At 36.6% G+C, this 26,938-nt stretch overlaps 1 protein-coding gene across 2 annotated transcripts; it reads right to left on the reverse strand.

Annotated features, from left to right (window-relative positions):
* Positions 1-987: 987 nt before the first annotated feature.
* Positions 988-26,938, reverse strand: chrna7a (cholinergic receptor, nicotinic, alpha 7a (neuronal)). Of its 2 annotated transcripts, XM_053513332.1 has the most exons (10): positions 26,824-26,938; positions 23,201-23,340; positions 18,316-18,360; positions 14,994-15,103; positions 13,001-13,080; positions 10,627-10,794; positions 9,539-9,733; positions 3,051-3,137; positions 2,536-2,645; positions 988-1,730 (listed from the first exon to the last, which is right to left on the reverse strand). In XM_053513332.1, exons 1-10 carry the CDS (start codon positions 26,876-26,878, stop codon positions 1,245-1,247), a joined length of 1,476 nt encoding a protein of 491 aa, XP_053369307.1. In that variant the 5' UTR covers positions 26,879-26,938; the 3' UTR covers positions 988-1,244. The 2 variants fall into 2 exon arrangements, with proteins under 2 accessions (XP_053369307.1, XP_053369308.1); XM_053513333.1 differs by lacking the exons at positions 23,201-23,340; positions 26,824-26,938 and adding an exon at positions 18,472-18,496.

Here is a 26,938-nt window from a genome sequence, read left to right on the forward strand (position 1 = left end):
TTAAAAAGCCCCTAGGTTTTAGATTGGCCCTGTGTCTCGGGGTGTGACTCCGCAGGGCCTCTTGGGGAACGCTGTGGCGTCTGACACTGGGACATGGGCACAGGATCCTTTGGGTGCTGTGGGATGTGGAATGGGGACTCAGTGGATCAGACTTGTTTGTCTGAGTATCCCGTAAGGGCTCGATTGGATGTAGAGAATTTTGAGGCCGGGTCAATAACCTAAGCGGCAGGCTTTGATGCATTGGGCGTCCTGATACCTTTCTATCGTAGACGGCATTCAGGTTTTTTGTGGTTTGTGCAGCATTGGATTTGTTGTAGGATCAACCCAGACAGACTGGATTTAGAAGAGCCTTTGGGTGCCCATGATGCTATCACCAGTTTACTGGTATGTAATTAATTATTAATGTCATTAAACTGACGGTGGTGTTAATGTTGTGGCTGATCAGTGCAGTCTTTTAGCATATTTTTCTGACATTAAAGTTTAATAATGTGCAAAATTAAACACACCATCAGATACAAGAAAACAGTGATCACTTTGTGAAACATAAAATAAATTAAAACACTGCTGATTGTTTATTGTGTAAAATCTACTGTGATTATAATATAATTGATCATCTATATGTATAACTAGTTATAAATATACTGCACACTTAGTTTATAACAACGCTTAACACCAAAATTGTATTTCAACTAAAACTCAAATCAAATGTCAATACTGTTAGACATTTCTACCCCTTATGAAAGACTTGGTTTATATATATATATTTTTGTATAATATATTTTTTATATTAAAATTTTTTTTTTTTTAAATTTATATCTGTTAATTTTCCCCCCCTATTGTATTTTTATCTTTTTAAATATGCAGCCACTGGAAAAACAATTTTCTTTCGTGATTAATAAAGACTATCTTATCTTATCTTATCTTATCTTATCTTATCTTATCTTATCTTATCTCATCTTATCTCATCTTATCTTAAATTTACCCAGCGAAGACAAATCTGCTGTCTTGATTCGGTTAAGCTGCGTTGCGACAATAATCATTGTTAAAAGCGATACACAACACAAATAAAATTGAATTTAAAAAGTTTGCTCATTTAGGTATAAGTATGAGAAGCTACAGTGCTGTATCTGTTAACTGATTTCAATTATTGATTGAATAATTGCATGAATTTCATTTTGGCCAAACTGCACCTCTTACTCTGCAAGAAACTCTAACAACACCAGGAAGCAGCACTCACACGGTGCTTAAGTGAAAAAGTCTTTGGAAATGGCTTCGATGAAATTAGGAGCCGACATGAGGATGCCGATGGTGCAGAGGACGGTGAACATCGAAAAGGCCATGAGACACAAGCGGTCGATAACTGATGCAGCAAACTTCCACTCGCTGCACAAAGACTCCTCCTCATCCTGGTCATGGAATCTCTTGGTAATATAGCGCACCTCATCCAGGATCTTGGACAGCTCTGTGTCTCCCTGACCGCTGCTCACTGACGGAGCCTCTTCGGATGTGCCCATGAGGCGGGCGCACACTACACCCGAGTCAGGCGACGTGGCACAGGGCAGGCTCTCCATACCACGCAGGCCCATGTAGAGAACGTTTCCATTGGAGGGCTCCACGCTGGAGAGGCTGCTGCGTGGACGTTTGTCGTGGCACGCTGAGCGCACTCGCTCCTCACCCGGCCTTTTCATCCGCAAGAACCACGCGCACCAGTTCACCAGGACCACCCGCGTCTAGACGAGAGGTAACAGGAGGATGTATTTTATTTTCACATAAAGTATTTTATATAATTATAATTAGATATATATAATTAGATATGATTTAATATATTATATTATATATATTATAATTTTTTTACTTTCCACCCTGATTAATCATGATTTATTAAGATTCAAATATGATTCTCTCCCGAATTATTAATTTATTGTCATATTTTTCTCTATATAATTTTCTTTTTTACACAATTTGTTCTTTTTTTCATGGATTTTTTTCATATATCATTTATTTCCAATTTTAAATTCTTTTTTTCCCATATTTTTTTGCATTACTAATTAATTATCACACTAATTTTCCTTTTAAAGATTGTTTTTTCTTTTTTACAATTAATTTATTTCATTATTTTCCCTGAATTATTAATTTATTTATGCTATATAAAGTTTCCTGCATTTATTTATTTTTATCAATGATTTTTGACTTTTCTGAACACTTCTCTGTTTTGTCAGAATTACAACCCCTCTGTGTACTAATTGTTATTAGGATTATTAGCTGTTATTATTAATAATAATGTTGTTGTTAGTCTTTCGGCTGCTCCCGACAAGGGGGCGCCACAGCGGACCATCCATACAAGCTGGGGATGGGGCACTGGCTGTGAATCGAACCCGGGCCTTTCGGATGGCAGGCGAAACAACCACCACTGAGCCACCAGTGCCCAATGATAATAATAATGTGATTATAATTAAAAAATAATAATGTATTATTATTATTATTATTATTATGTTATTATGTCTACAATAATTATAATTTCAATAAACTTCTCACCCATCTTGGCATTTTTCCTCCATCAGGATCATGGTAGTGGTACTGCAGGACCCAAACGGTTGCTATCACTGACAGCCCGACAATAACCATGGTAGTGGCAAAATACTGGGCTTGAGAGAAAAAGCACAGAGGCACAATTTCAGAACCATCCTTTCTGAAAAAACAGACTTTTGGCATCCACTCACTTTAAGCACACAGCCATCTGGAACATCTATTAACCATTAAAGATAAAGATTACATTTTTTTTCCATTTGGCCGATGCACTCATCCAGAACCACTTACAGTATATTTTATCTCATTATACGTTTAAGCAGTTAAGGTCCTTGCTCAAGCACCCAACAGTGTCAACTTGGTGGTGCTGGGGTTTGAGCCTGGGCCCTTCTAATCAATAATCTAACACATTAATCATGGAGCTGCCCACTTCTAATATTAAATGATCAGATTATCATTCAGTTGTTTATTTTAGATTTAATAAATGATGTTTCATATTAGCTGCATAGAAAAATCAACCTCACCGATTAAAGGCACAGAGTCTGACGTCGCAGGCATGATTTCAGCCACCAGAAGCATAAACACAGTCAGTGAGAGCAAAACTGTGATTCCTGGGAAAGAGAAAGACTCATTACTCATTATTGCATGATCTAATAACACACAGATGAGTTTATAAGGTCTGTGTTAGTCAGTATAACTAACAATTAACTTTACTGTTTGGTTGGGTAGAGATATATTGTAAATAATAATAATTTATAATGATTAAATAATAATTAACAAGTCTATATACACCAGTTTCCAACAAAAAACAAATCCAAATTTCATTAAGAATAAACCTAAAAAGTCTTAGACAATGATAACATTACAACACAAAACATTGTGCAGAGTATTGTGTAGGTTCCCCTTGTGCCACCGGGGTGGCTCTGGCCCCTCTGGTCATGACTCCACAAGACCACTGGGGTGTGTTGTGGGGTTCGGCACCAGGACGTTAGCAGTGCATCCTTTTCGCTTGTGATTGATAGTTGCAATGTGTGACAAAGTTTGAAGAGGTAATGTAATGGTGTCCTGTCTGCTGATTCTGCCCTAATTATAGACAAAACGGAAGAGAGTAGTCCCTTTCACACACACACACACACACACACACACACGCACACACTGTTGTCGTGACTTCATAGAGCTGGGAGCGGAAGGCGAGATGAGATCTGTGCAAAGGGATGAGCCCCCCCCAATCATCGTGGATGTTTTAAGATGTGTAATGTATGTAGCCTACTGTATGTATGACGCCATGGAAAATTTAAGAAACATTCAACAACAGCTAATGCATTGAAATCTTAAGTCTACAGTATATACTAAATAGTGCTGCCCATTGTCCAACAAAAACTGAAGTATAAGCTGAGATTGAGACTGACTTGCAGTGCAATTTATTTTAAATTTTTTTTATTTTAAATATATAATGGCTGTACAATTGAGAGCATTTTATCATTTTTAGTGTTTTGAAAACTCCTGCATTTTGCATTATAATTGGTTGCGTGAATCTGGTCTTGTCTGTGATTGGTTAAATCATCCCAGCCATGACATATGAGCCTAGAGCATGAAGGCAGTATGCAGTATACTCAACTCAACTCAACTCAACTCAACTTTATTTGTATAGCACTTTAACAACAGGAATGCCCCAAAGTGCTTCACATAAATAATAAAATAATATAAAAAGACATAATTAAAATAACATTACACACATATTTAATTAAACAGAATATTTAAAATCTTATGTTGGTTTAAACGCCAGAGAAAACATGTGAGTTTTAAGATGGGATTTAAACACCCTCAGTGATGTGGCCTAACGAATAGTCAAGGGCAGGTCATTCCACGATTTGGGTGCAGCTACAGAGAACGCCCGATCACCCCTGAGCTTGCATTTGGTTTTAGGAACAGTCAGCAACAGATATAGAAACAAATACAAAGAGAAAAGAAGGGGTCCAAGGATAGGCCCCTGTGGGACCCCTGTGGGTATATCAGAGGAGCTGATGAGGACTCAAGATCTCCAAGATTAACAGAAAATGTTCTATCAAAAAGATAGGACATAAACCAGTCTAGAGCTGTCCCTAATTCCCACCCAGTGTTCTAAGCGTGACAGAAAGATGTCATGTTCTACTGTATCAAAGGCAGAAGTTAAGTCAAGCAGCAGAAGAATCACAGAATTACCAGAATCAGTAATACGATAAATATAATTTAAGACCCTTAACAGAGCTGTTTCGGTACTGTGAAGAGCCTTAAAACCAGACTGAAAGACCCTTAAGAATTTCATGCTCATAAAGATAACTTATTAGTTGTGTATATACTACTTTCTTCAGAATCTTAGACAGAAATGGTAGCTAAGAGATTGGTCTGTAATTAGAAAACACAGACGGATGAAGATTTGTTTTTTTTATTTTTATCAAAGGCTGCACAACTGCATGTTTAAAATTTCTGGGTATCACCCCAGATCCCAAGCTGCTACTTATAATATTTAAAACTATAGGGCCTAGAATGGGAGCCAATTCTTTAACAAGATGTTAAGGAATGGAATCAGCAGGATTTAAACTTGTGTTTTTAAACTCGTTAAAAACAGCAGAGCTAGAGACAGAAATAGAGATAGATGGGTCACATGCAGGAGATGTAATAAGAGCCCTTGTAGAAGATAACCTTATCAATAAAAAACTGGAGAAAGTCTTCACACACTGCATAAGAGCTGTCAAAACTGACAATTGGGGACCTTTAAGAAATTGCATTAAATGACTGAAATAAAACGCGCGGCTTATGCCAGTTCGCTAAAATGAACTGATAGGTTTCTGATAACGACGCCAACTATCTCTCAACCCAATAAGAGACACTTGCAATCTGTCCTTTTTTCTATTTTTGTTCCATTTTGTGACACTTACGTTTAACAGCACAAGTCTCGTCGTTTAACATGGGTTCAGATTTAGCTTTGGGTCATCATCACAGCTCTGGTTAAATGCATCAGAGAACTGAGCGGCTTATGATCAGAAAATTCTACATCACATACTTCAATATTAAAAACAGATAATCCAATAATAATAATACGTTACATCTTACTGTGGAACACTGCTTAAAAGCACACACTGAGATGTAAAACACACACTGACTTATTCATAGTAAATTTCCAAATGCATGCAAAAGCTGCATCATGGGTCTTGTTAGGAGCAAGAGAGAGAATGAGAAAGAGAGAGAAAGAGAGAGAGAGAGTTGTACAGTAGTTCCCCTTTTCTACACTGCTTATGAAGCAAGCATACTACCAAGATTCAAAGCTGCTTTATTGGCATGAAAAATATTTACATTTGTATTGCCAAAGCTTAGAGGTAAGGCACAAGAAAACAGGAATAGAGAGTTTAAAAAAAAAACTGTATAAAACTGGTCTCGCCCTCCTAGGATGGTCTTTATGAGAGCCAGTTTCATTATGGTGCTTGAGGGATTTTGCAAATGCACTTGACAACACTGTTCTTGCAAGAACTATTACAGAAAGGCTGACCTCTGTGTCTTAAAATAACAACTAACTGTTGTTTTTCTTGTTGTTTTACGTAATTACCTAATTCCATATGTGTTATTTTATAGTTTTGAAATCCCCAGTATTGTTGTAGAATGTAGAAAATAAATCACTAAACAAAAAAAACAAAAAATTTGCAAGTGTTCTTAAACTTTTGAACGGTAGTGTATATTAAATAAAAGCGTACAGACATTTAGTCTACCATATGAGTGCACCACATCCAGAAAGGCACTCCAGGGCCATTGTAGAAAAAATGTTGTTAGGCAGTTTCTCCTTGAAATTTGTATTTATTTTCTTGACCAGAGCATGAAACATAAAAAAAGTCTTTTAAAAGAGATAATTACTATTACATTGGAATCGATGGAGCTGTAAATGATTAACATTTAATTAAAGGGCTAATATAAGTGCCCCGCCTACATCTATCGACACAACAATATTATTAATTAATAAAAATTTCAGGAAAAAATCAACCTAGGCTTAAAATCACTGTAACACATAGATGCATTTAGGACAGATGAGGCCCTGAAAGCGCCAGACTCTCAGCTCGACTAAAAAGCTTTTGAAATTCCCCGTATTGATTCTGGAAGCTGCTGCCAATGAATTGCTCTGAGCACGACATCATTCTGGCGAACAGACCACCACACAAATACAATTTAAGGGCTGATAGAATAGAAGAAAAAAAAAAAAACGAATTAGGCTTGACTGCGATTTCAGACTCCTGGAGTCTGCCCTGCAGGCATCCAGCTCTGTCCAAAATTACGTGTTTGGATGGCGGAGCTATCTGCCTACATTGATCACAGAGATGTCTGACTCGACTATCAATCTCCCTGCCGGTCATTCATCACAGCTGGCGAGGACGACTGCATAAATTGTCATGTGCTGCGTTTGCTTCAGTGGCAGGTCCACATGTTTAGAGCGTTTGCCAACGTCAGCAAAAACAAAAAAAAAACAGCAGCAGTGGTACATGAGCGAGAAGCAAATTATATATGAAGGGAGAGGATCTATAAGAGTGTAACAAATAACAAGTAGAGTGATCCTGCGCGTAACCTTAAAGCTTAATAGCTCATTAGTTTTAAAAGTGCACTGGTCAATTTTATTGTTCTTACTGTTGCAAGTCATTAGAGGTGGAAACGTGGAAACGTCCAACTGTTCCGTTAGTTAAGTATATGGTGCAATGTAAGGGTACTTTTAGCAATTTGATAAAATCGTAGGTTTCATTGTTATTACTCACTCGTGGGGGGCCTGGAGCCTATCCCAGGAGACTTAGGGCACGAGGCAGGGTACACCTGGGACAGGGTGCAAATCCATCACAGGCGATCTGGGAACGCCAATCAGCCTAATCTGCATGTCTTTGGACTGTGGGAGGAAACCGGAGTACATGGAGGAAACCCACCAAGCAGGGGGAGAACATGCACACTCCATGCACACAGAGACGGGAATCGAACCCAGACCCTGGAAGAGCAAGGCAACAGTGCTAACCACTACACCACCATATTGTTATTATTATTACAGTTTTTCTTTAACAACTGAACACAGGTCTCAAAGCTCCCGTACAGTGTTTCTATTAATGCACCAGCTAAAATACCCTACAGATAATGCATTGATTTAGACCTCACTCCCCTTTGGCTTTACTCTTCTATCTATCTATGTAAATGAGCTACTGCAGAGTCATGCCATGTCATGCTATAAAGTAGCAGTGCCGAGCAACATGACTGGGGAGGGGAATCTTCCTACTGTGTGTGAGGTCCCATTATGGGGAATCTAATTGGCTTGTTTAAGCTCCAGGCAAAATAAAATAAAAAAAAATATGGACAAAAAACAGGAATATTTTTTCTCATTTTTTCTCTTTTTTTTGCGACCCATCTGAATGTCTAAAATGTCTCAAAAGTGAATTTTGCATAATGGGTCCAATTTGAATAAAACGCCTTTGTGACATTTATTGGTGCCACAAAGAAGTGAAGGGAGAAATATTAGTCGGTTCATAAACTATAATTCCTTTTTAAGAGCCTGAGCCAAAATAATGTCGGGTGAAAATCTACACTTCAGATACACAATGCTGAGTCAGTGACAGGAATTTTTTGAGACCGTGTAAGCAAGTAAGCATTCCTCATGATGATAAGATGCAAATCTGACAAAAAATATCAGCATTTCACAATGTGTGCGAACGTCTACATATAAACTCTTAGCTGGTGGAACTAAACAAGCTGGTCTATGTTCAAACTTAAGATGACATTGCGACTCTCCTCGGTCAGTCCGTCTGCTTTGCGGCAGTGTACAGTAAGTGCAAGGATGCAACATCATGTTGTGATGAAATTTCTCATGAGTAAAGTTCAACTTCATTCAAGCATGGACAATCCCCAGAGCCCTCCACAACTGTTCCACTAAAAGGCTTTCTGTTTTGCAGGACAATGCACAGGCTCATACTAACCAACCCCCCCCAAATCCCCCCAACCTGCATCATTTCGACTTTAAAGGAACTTGGCTATTTATTCGTTATTGCCAAATCCCAAAACAGGCCTGGCATCAATGTATTCTATTTTTCAGATGTTTGGGACATTAAAGGGGTTCCTGGGGGGGCCAGCGTTTCAGACACATTTTTTTCTTTTTAGGAGATTATGATTTTCTCTCATTGCAATGCAAATCTGCACAACTGAGCACAATGCTTACACACTTTTTTGTGCTTTTTTTTTAGGATTTTGCACATTTTATCCTGTAGTACTTTTCTCCAAGCATACAGTACATTATTACACTTCAAATGAGCTTTTTTCAAAACTTAACTTATTTTGTAACAGCTGAACCCAACGTATTTACAGTTGCACCCTAATACCTAAATTTTCATGTTTCATTTTCATATTGTACATAATTTGAATATCCGAGTAGTTACATGTTTTTGGCAAACAAAATTAAAGAGGCTGAAAAATAGAAGATTTATTCATCTAAATTCCAAAAGCATATTCAGATGGATATAGGTTTTATAAAATTTCACAAAACTTCACAAATGTTCAATATGCACACCGCCTGTGACCGGTTTGTTGTCGTTGCCATTCGTATGAAATGTGGCCTCATCACTTAAAACAAGACGCTTTTAGAACTCCTCATCTTCAGGTTTCTGTTGCATAGCAACACAGAATGAAACGTAAAACATTAAACTTGGCTAGTTTTTACACATCTCAGATCATTTGAGCGAGAATCGACTATGTTGTTAGAATTTTTGGGACACTTTGTATATGAGTACAACAAATGTTGACCTTAAGCCCTCTTGACATTTCAGAGGAAAAAAACAACAACACCTTGACATTTTGTAAAGATTAGCATTAACATGGCCTTTTGGGGATAAAAATTGCATTTTGTGACTTTAACATTTGCTACAATCTTATTATTAAGAGGAACGTTGGGTTTTTCTGGATCACTAAGTGATAAGAAAGCATGTTCATAGTGTGCGGTTGTGATAAGGATGCAGGTTTTACTCACCGAGGGAGATCTTCTCGCCCGAATCTGCAGGTAAGAGGAAGACGAGTAGAGCCAGTGTAGAGATAAGAACGCATGGGATGAGCAGGTTAAGACCGTAGTACAGCGTCCTTCTGCGCATCACCACGGTGAACGTCACATCCGGGTACGGTTCTTTACAGCAGTCGTAGAACCTTTCGTTTCTACGGCCTGGAACCTCTGAACAACAGTATAACAGAGTGTTTTTTTTTCAAACTATCTTACACACTGGGGGAAAACCAAGAGGCCGTGTTATAGTTTGGGGGAATTTTGCTGCAATTGATTTGCTCCTGTTGTTTCCTTAAACAGAAGAGTCAGGGCAAATTAACTTAAAGTTCTTCTTACTGATCACTTTTGTGCTATGATGAAACATTTCTACCCTGGTGCATGTGGACTGTTTTAAGATGACCCCATCTACAGGGTACAAGGGCTCACCGGAGCAACAAGGTAAAAATCTGTGTTATTTCATTCATATTTCACTCCAAGGGTCCAAGGGATGATAATAGAAATGCCAGATTCTAACCGAATTTAGGAAATTTATACTCTTGCTCTGATTATCTGGAAGTTAATTAACTGGCCAGAATAAAACACTTACTGAAGATAATTATATGAACCCATTTAATACCCTCCTGTGGTCTTTTTTTTGTTCTCCAAGCTTCATATCCCATAAGGATTAGAATTAAAACACCTGCTCCTGCGACTTTTTAATCGAAGTCCATAGTGGAGGTCAAATCACAAGCAGGCAGCAACAAACAGAAAAATCTATAATTCATGTCAGCTGGCAGATATGGATGAAAATGCAAGAACTGTGTGTTTTTATTGAGAAATCTTGCAAAAAAATAAATAAAAAAAAATTAAAAAATGCAAGGCAAGGGCCAAGACGAGAAACGTATAAAGCAGGGAAACTCAATAACGATGGGGTTATGCAACTTCTCTGCCCCAGCTATAAATATTAGATCCATAAAACTTTATATCCTTGGGCTCGTGATTCTTATGCCAAGATGAACTAGAACTATAATATACTGTATGCTTGTATAAACTGATCAGGACATAGTTACCCACATACAACTTACCTACAAGGTCCCATTCTCCATTGGCTATATAGCCCGTGATGTCCGCCTCGATCATCTGCAGGTCCAGAGACCAGCCGCCGTACGTCCATGAGCCGAACTTCAGGTCACACCGCTGAACATCGAAGGGAAACCACCGCACGTCAATATGACACGTGCTTTTAAAAATACCTGTGAACGCGGATGCAAGGTGATTGCAGACGCCATTGCTTTTGGAAAGCAATCTGAAAACTGACTCCAATATACCCAATCAGTAAAGAATAGAGTTTTATATGAACATTTTTTTTAAACCATCAGTTTTAAAGATGTGCAGATTAGGCTAATTTGTGTCCCTAAATCGCCTGTAGTGTGTGAATGTCGACTTGTCCCATAAAAATTATAATTATTACAATGGTTAACACTGGCCTCCACAGTCTATAGTTGAACTGCCGAGTTTCCTACATAGATGGATGGATGGAATATGTTGGTGGAGTTTTAACAAAAAACCTCAATAAATTGGGTCTAATTTTGTATTTTGTAGTGAATTAAACAAAAAGTAGTGGCAGCAGATTAGATCAAAGAAAAAAGTGTTGAGTTTTGTTGCACACAAAACCTTTTGAATTCCGAAGATTGTTGCAAATAAAGAGAAACATTATAGACAACAGCGAGGTTGCAGTGTACAGCATCAGCCTCCACCTCTACCAGTTTCAATTTCACTTTAGTTCATCACGAGAGCTTGCTATCATAGTAAAGGTATGCAACATTAAACCGGCAGCTTACAGCATGCACTTCTCATCTCCCTTGTACACGTGCATGTTCAATTTTTATAATATAATATCATATTTTATGAAATAATATCATATTTCACAGAACGTATCGCAGATGTTTTTAACCCCTGGCGTGACCGCATTTACACTAACAGAGTGGAAACATCCTTTTCTAGACTCATTTAAAGCACTACAGCAGGGGGATTGTTGCTTTAAAGTTTTATAAAGTTTTTAAAGCTTTAAAAATATAAAAAGTTATATAGCAGTTTTCTAATTAAATGTGAGAAATTAATAATTTGACAATTTTAATAAAGATCAGAAAAGGGGAAATGCTATAAAAGGAACTGTGATTGTTTAATCTTTGTGTATGAATTCCATATAAATTGTTAATCTGTGGTTAAAATTTCACACCATTCATTGTTTCGGTATCACCCTATAGTGGACCGGCCGTTTGTTTAACCTTTAAAAAAATACTTCTAAACTGCACTTTTTTTTTTTTTCTTTTTTAAATTTAGTCCTGTCCAATTCTTTTTTCCCCGATTTTCTCCCCAATCTAGTCGTGGCCAATTACTCCCCGTCACTAGGGGGCTCCCACACACATCAAGGCTACTACAACCACTCAGTCGGGAGGACGAAAGCTATCCCGTGTTTCCTCCGAACCACGTGACGCGAGCCGACCGCATCTTTTCGAACTGCTCGCTCACGCACCGTTAGGGGCGGAGTAACACACTCGGAGGAAAGCGCTAGCCGCTCCTTCCGTGTGCGCGAGCTCACAGACGCCCCTGATTGGCTGTAGCGCCGTGACTAATGTGGGAGCGCAAGTACCTCTCATCCCTCCCCCCTGAGAGAGCTCGGCCAATCAGCTCTCTCTGTGCCTCCGGCTGTGAGAGGAAAACAGCATCACCCGGGGTTCGAACCAGCGATCTCCGGATGATAGGGCGAGCGCTTTACCACTGCGCCACTCGGAGGCCTCTAAACTGCACTTTTAAATGCGATTTTTTTTTTAGTGAGTAACTTATTAAAAAGCAAATATGAGTCAATATACAGTGTAATATAGTGTAAGCATTACCAGGAGAGGAAAGATAAAAAGATGATTCAATTAACACAAATACAGAGACCGGACGACATGCGGATTTGCAGAGAAGAGAAATATCCCAAACATGAATTAACCCTGACCAGAGATGCTCGTTAATTCATTTTACTGATGGCGGGAAGCACGCATAAATCCCGCCTCGCTCAGACTCCAACCTCTCTGCTGATACATATGCATGAAGGCCATTTCCGATCACGTAACCTAAAGAATGGCCCATTTCTGGAACATTAATTCTCACGACCATTGATTTATCTCCAGGAGTTCAGCTCGATAGAAGGAGCATGAAGAAGCAAGTCTGGCATCGTATGATTTATTACCCGCATGGTCCGTCAGGGTCCTGCAGAACTGTGTGACGAATCGGCGGTGAACACAGCACTCTGCCGAGACCCCAGCATCTCATAAAATTCCATAAAAAGTATCGTTTGATGTCACGCTAATCTGTAATCTACAACCTTGCAGTCGTTTCTTTAACCTCATAACGTTCTACTTATATTGCAGAAGTGATGTGGAATGGAAGCTAAATAAAGCTTTACAGTACCTGGTGGTAAGTATTGGCAGGCGCCGTTGGAGCTGACTAGCACGTTGGTGTGAAAGGTGGCATCGAATCGCTCATCCGCACTGTGGAAACGATGCACAAAGCCTGTGTTAGTAGCATGAGAAGCCAATTTATAAACGTGCATAATAAGCAAAATTGGTTTGGACGGGTGAATAGATTATGGTAAACATTAAAAAAATTAAAAGGTCACTGCTTGAGAGGGGTCAAAGGGCCTGCATCAAGAACTAAGGATTAAGGAGTGTGTCCGGTGTGTTATTAAAACCTGGGAGGGTAGTGCTAGACCGTAAAACTTTAGGGAAGAAATGTACAGTTGTATTGGGAAAAATGGAGATAAATGGAGATCTATTAAAGTCTTGGTGAACTTGCATGTCTGCTGAGACTAAACAGCTGTGTGTCCATAAGGAAACTACTTGTTAATGAGACTCATCGGAAAAACAGGCTTCAATTTGTTAGAGAGAATAAAGGTTGGACTTCTGAGCAATGGGAAAAGGGAAGCGCATGAAAAAAAGGCTTTGCACAACCAGGGTTGGGGATGTGAATCTCACCTTTGTGTGAGTTTTCATAGTTCCCCCCATGTCTGGTGGGTTTTCTCCTACAGTCCAAAGATGTGTGTTGTAGGCAAATATGTGAGATCGCCTGTAGTGCATGACGAGGTGTGTGAGAGAGAGTGTGTACAGTAGATGTTTGTGTTTGCACTGAATTGGCACCCCCTCCAAAGTGTACCATGTCTTATGCCCTAAGTTCAGTGGGATAGGCTCCAGACTCCCTCCGAGCCTGCGGTATACAGTAGATGGTGGATGGATCAACTGATGTGGAAGCCAAAAGAAATTTTATTTTTTTCCTTAGAGCCTATTTATACATGGCACCAAAATGTTTGTTCAGTACAAATGTGTGCATTATATATTACATTACATTACATACATTATAATATTTATTATAGTATATATATATATATAATGTAATATATAATGCACACACGTACAGTATATAATGCACACATATGTAACTTTTTTTACATTGGTTCCAAAAGTTTTTATAAAAATTCTTCCGGCATATATTTCTTTTTTTTCTTTCTTTCAGGGGGTACAAACTTTTGCACTTGACATATAATCCCTGACAGTTTGCCCTTTTGATATTTGCCAGTTATTAGAACTAAAACACCTTGACATTTGGTGACATTTAGTCCTGTGACTATAAGGGGTGTTCAAGTCAAACCGATACTTTTGTTTCAGCAGAATAACAGAATGTCAGAACCATGATCAAACTGCCTGCTTTACAGGAAACGCTGGCCTCCCAGGAACTCCGTTAACAGCCCAAACATGTGGAAACATGGAGGTCAGGACTGTACAGGGGACGTGGAAATAACTCCCAGCCGAGGTTCTGTAATGTTCCAGTGGTGTGGGTCAAAGACCAACATCACTGGAAAGAGACAAAGGGTGTGTGTTGAAGATCATGTGTTCCACTCGCTGAATATTCACTGGAACGACTGCAGTGGGCTCCGAACCACCTCGTGGACGGGCAGGCTTCTTTAAAATGTTTGCACCATTCAAATGATTTACTGTCTCATTTGTGTACTGTATATGTGCATTATACAGTAGTTCTTCATCCTGTTTCACTGAGCCATGCAGTTAGTCTCATTTTAATTAATTGTTGACGGCTCAGCATAGAGATCATCCTTAAGAAGAAATTCAACGCGCAGGAATACAATAAAACATAATCAGCTCAACTGGGGGACGACTCCCTTCATAAGACAGTGACAAATGAGGCTAAACCTTGTTTCCTTCAGCACAGAGCAGAGTCCTTGTGTCCTTGCACTTCTTTCCTGCTCATTTGGCAGTTTCCATTATAAACTCTGACAACGTTGTGTGTGGTTGTCCTCCAGCGAAAGCTACAGTATTCAGCTCTCTCGGATACAAAGATGAATAGATAAAGGTCAGGACTTCTGGGAGTGTAAAGACCTTTATGTTTTACAGACCTGTTATAAAGGAGGATGTCAGGTTTCCAAATCTGGCTATCGGGAAATCGGACGCTCGTCACACCGGGATATTCCGAGACGTTCCATTTAAGGTAATGATCGACCCAGTACTGTAAAAAGTACAACAGGAGGGAATCAAATTTTAGAAAAAATAAGAGTGAACAGAAGGATATTAAAGCTGCAGAAATCAGATTAATGTAGGGTAAAGATGTAACGGTGATAAACTTTAATTTGTGTAGAAAGCATCTTCTACCATACAGTTTCAATACAGGTCAAAGTAGTCAATGTGATGCATTTTCTATCTGCTACTGTACAGTATACATAAACTGAGGAAATAACTTGTTTTGTGAATGTTTGATATAATGATAACTTGATAAAGAAATAGTAAACATTGTTTAGAGATGAGTGAAAAATCGCCGCACTGACGCCGCAATTTATACATGTTTGCAATTGAGATGGTATAATGTTGCAATTCCTCAATGGTCCTGCAGGTGGTGCACTCTAAACTATTCACACGTTGGCAGGTGGGTACGGTGTCCTGTGTGGTTGGAGCAAATTATTCGCTTAGTTTGTTTAGAATCTAGAGTAAGTATTGCGATGATATTGGATCTGGTGTTCCCTAGTGATTTCCATCTCTACTAAACATTTACAAGAATTATTGTCTCAAGAGAGCACACAACATCACGAAGTCCTCTCACCCTCCCCATAGGTTCTTTGCCCTTCCCCCCTCTGGGAGGTGCTCTCTGGATCACGGCAAGCAGGTTCAGAAACAGCATCTTATCTAATCTAATATATAGTGGGGCAAAAAAGTATTTATTCAGCCACCAATTGTGCAAGTTCTCCCACTTAAAAAGATGAGAGAGGTCTGTAATGTTCATCATAGGTTTATTTCTAAACTATAAGAGACAAAATAAGAAAAAAATCCAGAACATCACAGATTTGTAAAGAATTTATTTGCTAATTATGGTGGATAATAAGTCTTTTAAAAAATCTGTAAGTCTTCACAGGGTTTTCACACACTGTTGCTGGTATTTTGGCCCATTCCTCCATGCAGATCTCCTCTAGAGCAGTGATGTTTTGGGGCTGTCGCTGGACAACACGGACTTTCAACTCCCTCCAAAGATTTTTTATGGGGTTGAGATCTGAAGACTGGCTAGGCCACTCCAGGACCTTGAAATGCTTATTACGAAGCCACTTCTTCATTGTGTGCGTTACTGATGGTAGCCTTTGTTACTTTGGTCCCAGCTCTCTGCTGGTCATTCACTCGTGTGGTTCTGGGATTTTTGCTCACAGTTCATGTGATCGTTTTGACTCCATGGGGTGAGATCTTGCATGGAGCCCCAGATCGAGGAAGATGGTCAGCGGTCTTGTATGTCTTCCATTTCCTAATAATCGCTCCAACAGTTGATTTCTTCACACCAAACTGCTTTTCTATTGCAGAGTCTTCCCAGCCTGGTGCAGGTCTACAATTTTCTTTCTGGTGTCCTTTGACCGCTCTTTGGTCTTGGCCATAGTGGAGTTTAGTGTGTGACTGTTTGAGGTTGTGGACAGGTGTCTTTCATACTTATAACAGATGCCATTACTACAACGAGTGGAGGACAGAGGAGCCTTCTAAAGAAGAAGTTCCAGGTCTGTGAGAGCCAGAAATCTTGCTTGTTTGTAGGTGACCAAATACCTATTTTCCACCATAATTTGCAAATAAATAATAAAAACTAATTCAACATCTTTATGTAACATAACCATAAACATGACAAGCAAGTAAATAAAATGCTCTCTTCCTTGTTAGGCTCTCCACTACGTACAGTATATGATAGCGTCCCCTTAAGAAGATCCATGTGGCGCTTTAAAAAGAGGCCCAATTCATTTTCTGACTGTGCAAGTCCAAGTGCAGTCACAGAGGCGCAGAAAGAAAATTACATGGCATGCTCGGATAAAGGTCAAAGCCATCCACAAGGCCGGTTTGTTTCCTACTCCGGGGACCCACACCACTTAAAGTTGATGGATAGAGAACATACCGAAGATTGTACAGTACTGCATGTCCCAAGATGGTGAAGTAAACAGCTTGTGGTGAGGCTTCGACATTCATAATAGCAGCTTGTTTTGTAATTTTAGACTTTATTCTTTTCATTTCTAAACGAATAAACTGAACACGTTAACTTTTTACGTAAAGAGCTAGTAGAGTGTTTGGTTAACTCAAACAAAACGTACTACACTAATAAGTAATACTGTATTTTTACTTTTACTTCTGTGAAAGGATACGATGAGATTTTTAAAACAGTATAGTTTACTATTATAATAAACATGTTATGACTGTTGCAGTGACCACAGCTGTTTAATAATGGTTAACCCCTGAACAAGGGCATTACTTTGTGTGTGGAATGAAGGATCCTCCACCTTAAATAGAACATTCTCCACCTTAAATAGAACATTAGTTTTCCTTCTTATGCTGTTTGGAATTTAAACAGTGAGTTGGCCAACGACTGAGGGAGACATAAAGAGAAACTTATAAGATACAGTACAGTATGCATGCTTTCTTCTCCACACCTTTTGGTATGTACTGGAGTACCAGTAGGCATTTTAAGCTTCGTCTACCCACATTAATTACACTAATAGATGGATCTGTTTTGGCAGAGCAATTTTAAGTGATTAAATAAACAAAGAAATCATCATCCCAGGGTAATAAATAGTGTTTGTGGAATTGTTGTACAAAAACAATATTACGCTTAAGGTCGTGCTGTTGTACTGAATATCAGCACGGCTGTGATGCCTTCAGTACTCAGTACAACAGCACTCCCTCCATGTGATATTGCACACTCCGACAGACATTTCTATTTAAATCCTATTTCTATTTCCACAACCATAGTTTTTATTTTTTATATTTTTACAGCAAAATTTTTTCTATATTTGTACAAATAAGATTTTCTTATATTTTATATTTTGTTCTATAGCTAAAGGTTTTCTATGTTTTATTTCTTATTTATAATCTTTTTTAAAGTCACTGCCGGTTGTACAAGCATTTCACTGCATATTGTACTGTGTATGACTGTGTATAGTATGTGATTACAATTTGAATTTTTTTTCTTCTTCGTAGTTTTACTTCCACATGCTATTCTGCTTTATTTTTACTTTATATTTCTCTCCTCCCTTTCCCTCTCTCTCTCTAAAGCCCTCTTCTAGGAAAGCCTTCCAAGTCCATAAAAAACAAACTTGATATGTTGCTAACAAAGTCTTTATTGTCCTCGCAAGACAAGGGAGGTGGTGAGTTATGAAAAACATAATAAATGTGTTTTCTACAAGATAAACTGTAAAAAGATTGTCTCACCAGCTGCAGCCATATGTTTGTTGTGAGAACTTGATTCTTCTCATCCTGCGCACGTGGGCATAGAAATAAAATGGTGAAATAAAGAAAATTAATGACCATCCCAAGGCAAATCCACGATATCCATTAGGACAGATAATGGTATAATTAAGAGCATACCGTTGGTAACAAGTTTAACATCCTGTTTAAGTTACGACCCCTACAGTCCAGAGCTCTTATATGGTTAGGAAATGAAATGTGCAAGACATCAGACTTCTTATCACTTAAACAATCCGACGATGTTATTTTTAAACTCCAATGCACTAAAGCCTGTGGTGTACTGAGGATGATCTTAAAGTTCAGTGCGATGTTACACACACTTTAACTGCGCAGTATTGTTACAAAAACAAGACACTAACCAATTAACCCTATTTCAAATAAACTAATACATATAATATTAAAGTGAAGTAGGAAAATTTGTAATACAATTAAGGTAAAGTAGTTAAACTGTTATATAACCACTAGGCAACTATTACTGGTGGCCATGAAAGGACATTTTAGTGGACATGCACAATGCTAGTAAGGTAACAATAAATCACCATCAGTCTACATTCCATCACGTACGACTACCATAACACACAACACTCATAGATGGTTATTGTATCTACTGTAGCTTTGCAAAAATTTTCTATGCCTAAATGTTTTGGACATCTCGGACTCTCAGATGTGATGCGAGATCACAACGTCCTATCAGTCCTCTGCGTATAATCCCAAGGTTAAGCCTCAGCTCTCTAATAAGTGTCTCAGTGTAATGAGCACTGTTGATTGTTGAACCTTTTCTTCTGATAATGTCCCAATACTGGCCATCGAGATACATTTTCTAGCTGATGATTGACCTTTGAACTTTCTCTCGGTTGGCAGTTGAGAATTTTTGTTTACCCTCAGGGCACGAAAAAAAACCTAATCACTGCATGGCGCTCTTTTTTCATGCAAGTGACCAAAAAATGGGGCATCCATTTTTACTTGTGCCGCAGTTACAGTACAAATGAACTGGTGTACAGTAAAATGTTCACACCTGCTCAGCGGTGACTGGGAGGACGGAAAGCGCTGATTGGGCAGTTTTAAGCCAAAAGAAGTATTATATATAACCGGAGTGCGGATCATTTTTGACTCGCCCTCATGTATAATCGACAGTCTCTAAAGGTTTTTAAATATGCATTCTAACACCCAATTTAGTCACTGCTACAGTAGGGTCGCCACTTATTTTATACATCACACAGCTTATATTTGGTTGGTTGTCATTTAATATTAAAAACTGTAGATAAATTTGACTACATTCAAGATATTTTTACAGTCTTGAAGATGAGCATAAACCATGAGAGGTGGCAAAACTTCAGTAGTCACTGCTGGGGTTTTCTTATGTACTGTACTGTAGGTTTCCTTCTGTTATCTAATAACATAAACTATAAAGGGCTATTTGATAATCGAGCTATCGGGCTACTACTTTATATAATATTTGCTCTACCACATAATTAGCAAGGGAGCTTTTTCTTTGTTTCAGTTGCTTACTGTAATATTTACACTAACATTAGCTGAAACAGGGGCGTGATTCCGTGATATTGTAAATATTTATCTGAAGGAAAGATGTTGGTGCCTACAGGACGCTACAAGCCTGTCTTTTTTTATCCTTATAATAATAATAATAATAATAAAGAATATATACTGTACACAGTAGTTACTTACAGTATGGGTTTATTTATTTATTTGTTTGTTTAGTTATTTATTTGTACCAGCTTGTAGTTTTTCAATGTAAATAAGAGATATGTAACAATTATTAAACCTTAATGTATCATATGTACATTACTGTACAGTAAATTTTTTGTTTGCTTATCCCAACATAGCTGGGGTCAGAGCACGACAAGCTTAGTTTCAGTGAATTAATTTGCATAATGTTCAACGTAATCTCTGCATGTAAAAGCAAACACTCATAGAATCATTTAAATCCTGACAATAGGTTGACCTTCACATGGGACCTTTTACTAACCGTTAGAGCTTTGTTTACACTGAAGTTCCAAACAACTTTTAAACAAATCCAAACAAACTAATGTTGATTATTAGTTAATAGTTAAAAGTTCGCACCGACCTCTTTGACCGATGTTTTATTTGACCAATAAAAATCTGTTTTCTCTTGCATATCATTCCCACTAGAGCATGGTCCTTTTATCTGCTGGTTTTTAATTATACAGTAAGTTTTTTGTTTTTCAAATTTTAATGCTTCATTTGTTACTTACTTCTTCTTCTTCTTCTTCTTATTATTATTATTATTATTGTTTTTGTTGTTGTTTTTGTTATTTATTTACCAGTTTTATTATAGATTTTATTCCTAATGTTATTATTATTATTATTATTATTATTATTATTATTATTATTATTATTATTATTTATCTGCCAGTTTTATTATAGGTTTTATTTATATGTTTTATTTTAACCTTGTACTTTTATTGTAACATTGTACAAGTACTTTGGGCAACTTTATATCAATTGTTATATAGTGCTAGATAAATAAAGTTTTGATTGATTGATTGATTGATTAAGTTAATGATAATAAAGTAGGCTTTGATTAGGACTAATCATTCCTTATTGCTCAGTCCTTGCTTAATTCCTTGTAACCCAATTTATGTTACATATTAACATATAAACATGTTAAAATGAAAACCAGCAGAGTCTGTTTATACTATTACACTATACTGTACCTGTATACTGGTTATACTATTACACTATACCTGTATACTGACTATACTATTACACTATACCTGTATACTGATTATACTATTACACTATACCTGTATACTGGTTATACTATTACACTATACCTGTATACTGATTATACTATTACACTATACCTGTATACTGATTATACTATTACACTATACCTGTATACTGACTATACTATTACACTATACCTGTATACTGATTATACTATTACACTATACCTGTATACTGATTATACTATTACACTATACCTGTATACTGATTATACTATTACACTATACCTGTATACTGATTATACTATTACACTGTACCTGTATACTGGTTATACTATTACACTATACCTGTATACTGACTATACTATTACACTATACCTGTATACTGATTATACTATTACACTATACCTGTATACTGATTATACCACTACACCATACCTGTATACTGATTATACTATTACACTATACCTGTATACTGACTATACTATTACACTATACCTGTATACTGATTATACTATTACACTATACCTGTATACTGATTATACTATTACACTATACCTGTATACTGATTATACTATTACACTATACCTGTATACTGATTATACTATTACACTATACCTGTATACTGATTATACTATTACACTATACCTGTATACTGACTATACTATTACACTATACCTGTATACTGATTATACTATTACACTATACCTGTATACTGATTATACTATTACACTATACCTATATACGGATTATACTATTACACTATACCTGTATACTGACTATATTATTACACTATACCTGTATACTGATTATACTATTACCCTATACCTGTATACTGATTATACTATTACACTATACCTGTGTACTGATTATACTATTACACCATACCTGTGTACTGATTATACTATTACACTATACCTGTATACTGATTATACTATTACACCATACCTGTATACTGATTATACTATTACACTATACCTGTATACTGATTATACCATTACACTATACCTGTATACTGATTATACTATTACACTATACCTGTATACTGATTATACTATTACACTATACCTGTATACTGATTATACCACTACACCATACCTGTATACTGATTATACTATTACACTATACCTGTATACTGATTATACTATTACACCATACCTGTATACTGACTATACTATTACACTATACCTGTATACTGATTATACTATTACACTATACCTGTATACTGATTATACTATTACACTATACCTGTATACTGATTATACTATTACACCATACCTGTGTACTGATTATACTATTACACTATACCTGTATACTGATTATACTATTACACTATACCTGTATACTGATTATACTATTACACTATACCTGTATACTGATTATACTATTACACTATACCTGTATACTGATTATACTATTACACTATACCTGTATACTGATTATACCACTACACCATACCTGTATACTGATTATACTATTACACTATACCTGTATACTGATTATACTATTACACTATACCTGTATACTGACTATACTATTACACTATACCTGTATACTGATTATACTATTACACTATACCTGTATACTGATTATACTATTACACTATACCTGTATACTGATTATACTATTACACCATACCTGTGTACTGATTATACTATTACACTATACCTTTATACTGATTATACTATTACACTATACCTGTATACTGATTATACTATTACACTATACCTGTATACTGATTATACTATTACACTATACCTGTATACTGATTATACCATTACACTATACCTGTATACTGATTATACTATTACACTATACCTGTATACTGATTATACTATTACACTATACCTGTATACTGATTATACTATTACACTATACCTGTATACTGATTATACCACTACACCATACCTGTATACTGATTATACTATTACACTATACCTGTATACTGATTATACTATTACACTATACCTGTATACTGACTATACTAGTACACTATACCTGTATACTGATTATACTATTACACTATACCTGTATACTGATTATACTATTACACTATACCTGTATACTGATTATACTATTACACTATACCTACATACAATATCTACAGTAATGGCACAATTTATATTCTTTCCATCTACTCTTACCACGTCCATGATCTGCATCAAGCTGAAGCTGAAGTTGACGGTGAGCGACTGGGTGTCGTTAAACACGGGTCTCTCTAGAGGGTTGTAATCTTTCATGAGGTCTCGATACAGCCTCCTCTGATGCTCTCCTTGAATGGATGCTGTGAGCACAACAGAGATAATCAGCTAACAAAGTGAACGCACTTTTCTCCAACACTGTCAGTTTGAGGGAAGCAATCTGCGCTGCACAAACGCTCACTGAGGAAGTCTTCAGCCTCGGGAAGCAAATGAGAAGTGCTTGCAAATCAACTCGAAGGGCTTGAGCAGCTCATTCGGATGTAAGCGCATCGATTTGAGGCTTTCATCAGTGAGTTTCTGCTCAGTTTCAGAGCAGGAAGCTTTATCTGTCTTGAAGTAGATAACTCACTACCAGCTGTCACATAAGCACACTTTTTGTCCACTAGTAAACTTCAGAATAATCATCCACATTTTAACCATTCGAATTATGGTTTATTTATGACCTTAAGGCCAAAACACAATATTGGTGCTGCTTTTTTTATGTTTTACACATAATACAGAAAATGTGTGTGCCAAAAAAGCTACTTCTGAAGTTTATGCAACATAGAAGTGACCGATCTTGCTTTCCTAAAAATTTCAAGTTGCTAACTTCAGCTGTTTTGGAGAGATTATTTTATATGTGCTACCAAAAATGCCTATTTGTCAGTGTAATGTCTCGCTTAAAACAATAATAATTTAAAATGCAAATTATTCATATTTCTTTATGAGTATTAATAATAAAATTGATGTAAGCTTCTAGAAGCACATGACCTGTAAAAATTGTTGCTTGAATTGGTTTTATCGTAAAAGCTAAAAAAACCTGTAGTGTCTGTAACCATGTCAAATTCATGTTGCAATATCTTAACAAATTAGCATTTTAGAATAAAACACTATTTCAGGTTTATGTCTTATTATGCAAAATCTAAATTGGCTAAGTTTCATCTGAATGACAGTTAAGATCGTTGGAAGATTTGAATTTAAATAAGTAACAGACACTACAGACATTAAATGGCATGGAATTGTGTTTAGCAAATATGTTCTTTTTATCTGATAAAAATATAAATGTGTATGCATATTTACATAAAAACGAAGCATGGATGGGATGATAAGAAGTATTAAGTATTATGAAAAATGGCGTTATATGATCCTATCTGAATTAGGATCCTTTTATATTCACTTTTTCACCTAGGTGAGACATGCTTTAGCTACAATACCATGGCAACTGGTTGTTTGTGTTTGGGATGAATTGCTTTGGTCCATAAACTGGAAAAAGAATGTTCAATCCTGATTGAGCAGCTGAATTATATATACAGTATATATAATTTTGAAATGTAATTAAAAAGCTGTATTAAATATACTGTATATATATTTTGTATAGGAGCACTGTCCCATGGATGATTATTTTCCTATAAAAGCATGCCTCTTTCACTTACTAAAATGACAGATCATGCCACAAATCCCATGATCAGACTAGCATCCATCAACATTACTCCGCAAAACCTTTTTTCCCCTCTAAATGCTCTTGTAATTAAATACTTCCACCTTTTTTCCCAAAAAGTTCAAGAGGCCATGTAGTTCTCATGAGTTCTTTTACACTCGGCCACATTTGTAGTCAAAATTCAGAAGAGAGAAAGGCTTGCTTTGTGTCAGGATAAATTCCCAGAAGAATTTAACCTTTCATAATCAACTTTCATTCCCAACCTTCTGTAAGATTAGATCAGCCTTTTTAATGGATTATGCCTCCGTGATTCATCCAAAGAGAGAGAGAGAGAGAGAGAGAGAGATGGTAAGATAGATGTGATGCGTTGAGAGAAGCACAGGCTCCGTATACAGAGACAAAGCACGAGCTGTAATTGCAAATTTAATTTAAGGTTAGTCAGATGATCAAAAATGGAATGGAGCTCCATCCGTAATTCTCCCTCTACGCTGTGATTAAAGACCTAAAGCTAAACCTTCCACTGAGGAGAAACACAATTACCGACAAGGAAATGAGAGCAAACATTAGTTTCCGAAGCACTGAACCTGCTCAGGGCAAAAAGAAGAACTTCCTGTAATAAAGTATGAACTTTTTCTTCACACATTTTATAAGAAATTCACAATTTTTAGCAAAGTTTAAAGTTTTGCAATAAATCCTGAAAACATAAATGTAATATTTTCAGCACAACACACAAACAAAGTAAACAGAAATGTCAAAGACGTGCCAGGGATAGAAATAAGACTTTAACCAGTTTTAAGCTCGTACTGTACATAGATGGAGTTTGCATTATGCAGTTGAGTGCAAAAGTTAGCACACCCTTTTAACTGACCGTTATACTGTAAAGGCAAGTTTTTTTTAAATGTGTTTATTAAAAAAAATGTGATAATGAAATAATAGCTTGTTTTTGCACTGATTCTGATTCTTTTAGATCGGATCTAGGAGGCTTGTCTGATGAGTTTGCCGTTGGCTTGAGGTTATAGTTTTACGTACAGTTTTGCACACATGCTTTATTATTATCTTCTTGGAATAATTTTTGGATGTATGAATTTGATAAAATTTGCCCATTTAACATTTGCCCATTTAACATGGCAAAAATACAATTTTTAGCAAGTAAAATATTCTTGAATCTAGCCAAACCTATCAATAAATGTTTGAAAAAAAGCAAATATGAGATTAAGCTTATATATTTCCAGTTAAATGTTACTAAAATCACATTGTTCTAGAATGTTCAAATTGTTCTATTGTCAAATAATTTAGATTGTTTAAGAAATTAATTACCAAACACTAGCCAAATTATCTGCTAATAGAATAAGAACATTTTCACTTGCGATTTTAGTAACATTTGACGAGAAATAAGCTTAATAACCTTATTGCAATCTTATTTTAAGAATTATAAATTACAAGTTATAGATTGATACGACTAAGGATTTTTCACTTGCTAAGATTTTGTGCAGTGAAAAACTAGAGCATACAGACTTTTGCTCTTAATTATTTAAACACATCCACGATCCAAAATTGCTCGTCCTATAGAAACTGTGTAGCAATGTGTATGTTCTGAAGTAAATTTATGTATAAGTGACTAGCGTGTAATATAGATGCCTTGATTACATTAAACAGAGCAGCATTAACAGAGCAAAATTTCCTTACCACATAGAAAACTGTATGCATTTATTTATTTACTTATTTATTGTTTTTTTATTTTATTAAAAAAAAAGTAATTTAATGCAAAAACAATGGAATCAGCCTTAAGTGCATCTCAATATGTGGTCTTTTAAGCAAAGCTTAAAAGCAGTCCTGTATTTCAGCCCGGCAATTTATAGCACTACGCTAATAATATCTCAATAAATAACAAATAAAACTTATGTCTATTGCAAAAGAACTTAGATTGCATAGTAAGTTTTATTCAAAAAAGTTTTAGTGGTTTTGGTGAATAAAAGAAGATCAAAAATATTTCATGAAAGACTGCAGTGTTTAAAATGAGCAGTTCTCAGCAGTAATTATGGATTATGCATTGCATTTAATTGTTTAATTAGTTTAATTATAGTGCAGTCATGCAGCCTTAATATGCATTTTACAGTGTAATATTTACCTCAATCATTTTATTACTCACCCTTCCACAAACATGTAGTGATGACTAGACAAAGCACAAAACCACAAATTCCCATTTTAGCCTGAAGAACAGGAATAAATTTCAGGACTGGGAAATATCCCGAGTCAGACCTGCT

Source organism: Clarias gariepinus, chromosome 15 (assembly GCF_024256425.1).
Source record: "Clarias gariepinus isolate MV-2021 ecotype Netherlands chromosome 15, CGAR_prim_01v2, whole genome shotgun sequence".
Lineage (NCBI taxonomy): Eukaryota > Metazoa > Chordata > Actinopteri > Siluriformes > Clariidae > Clarias > Clarias gariepinus.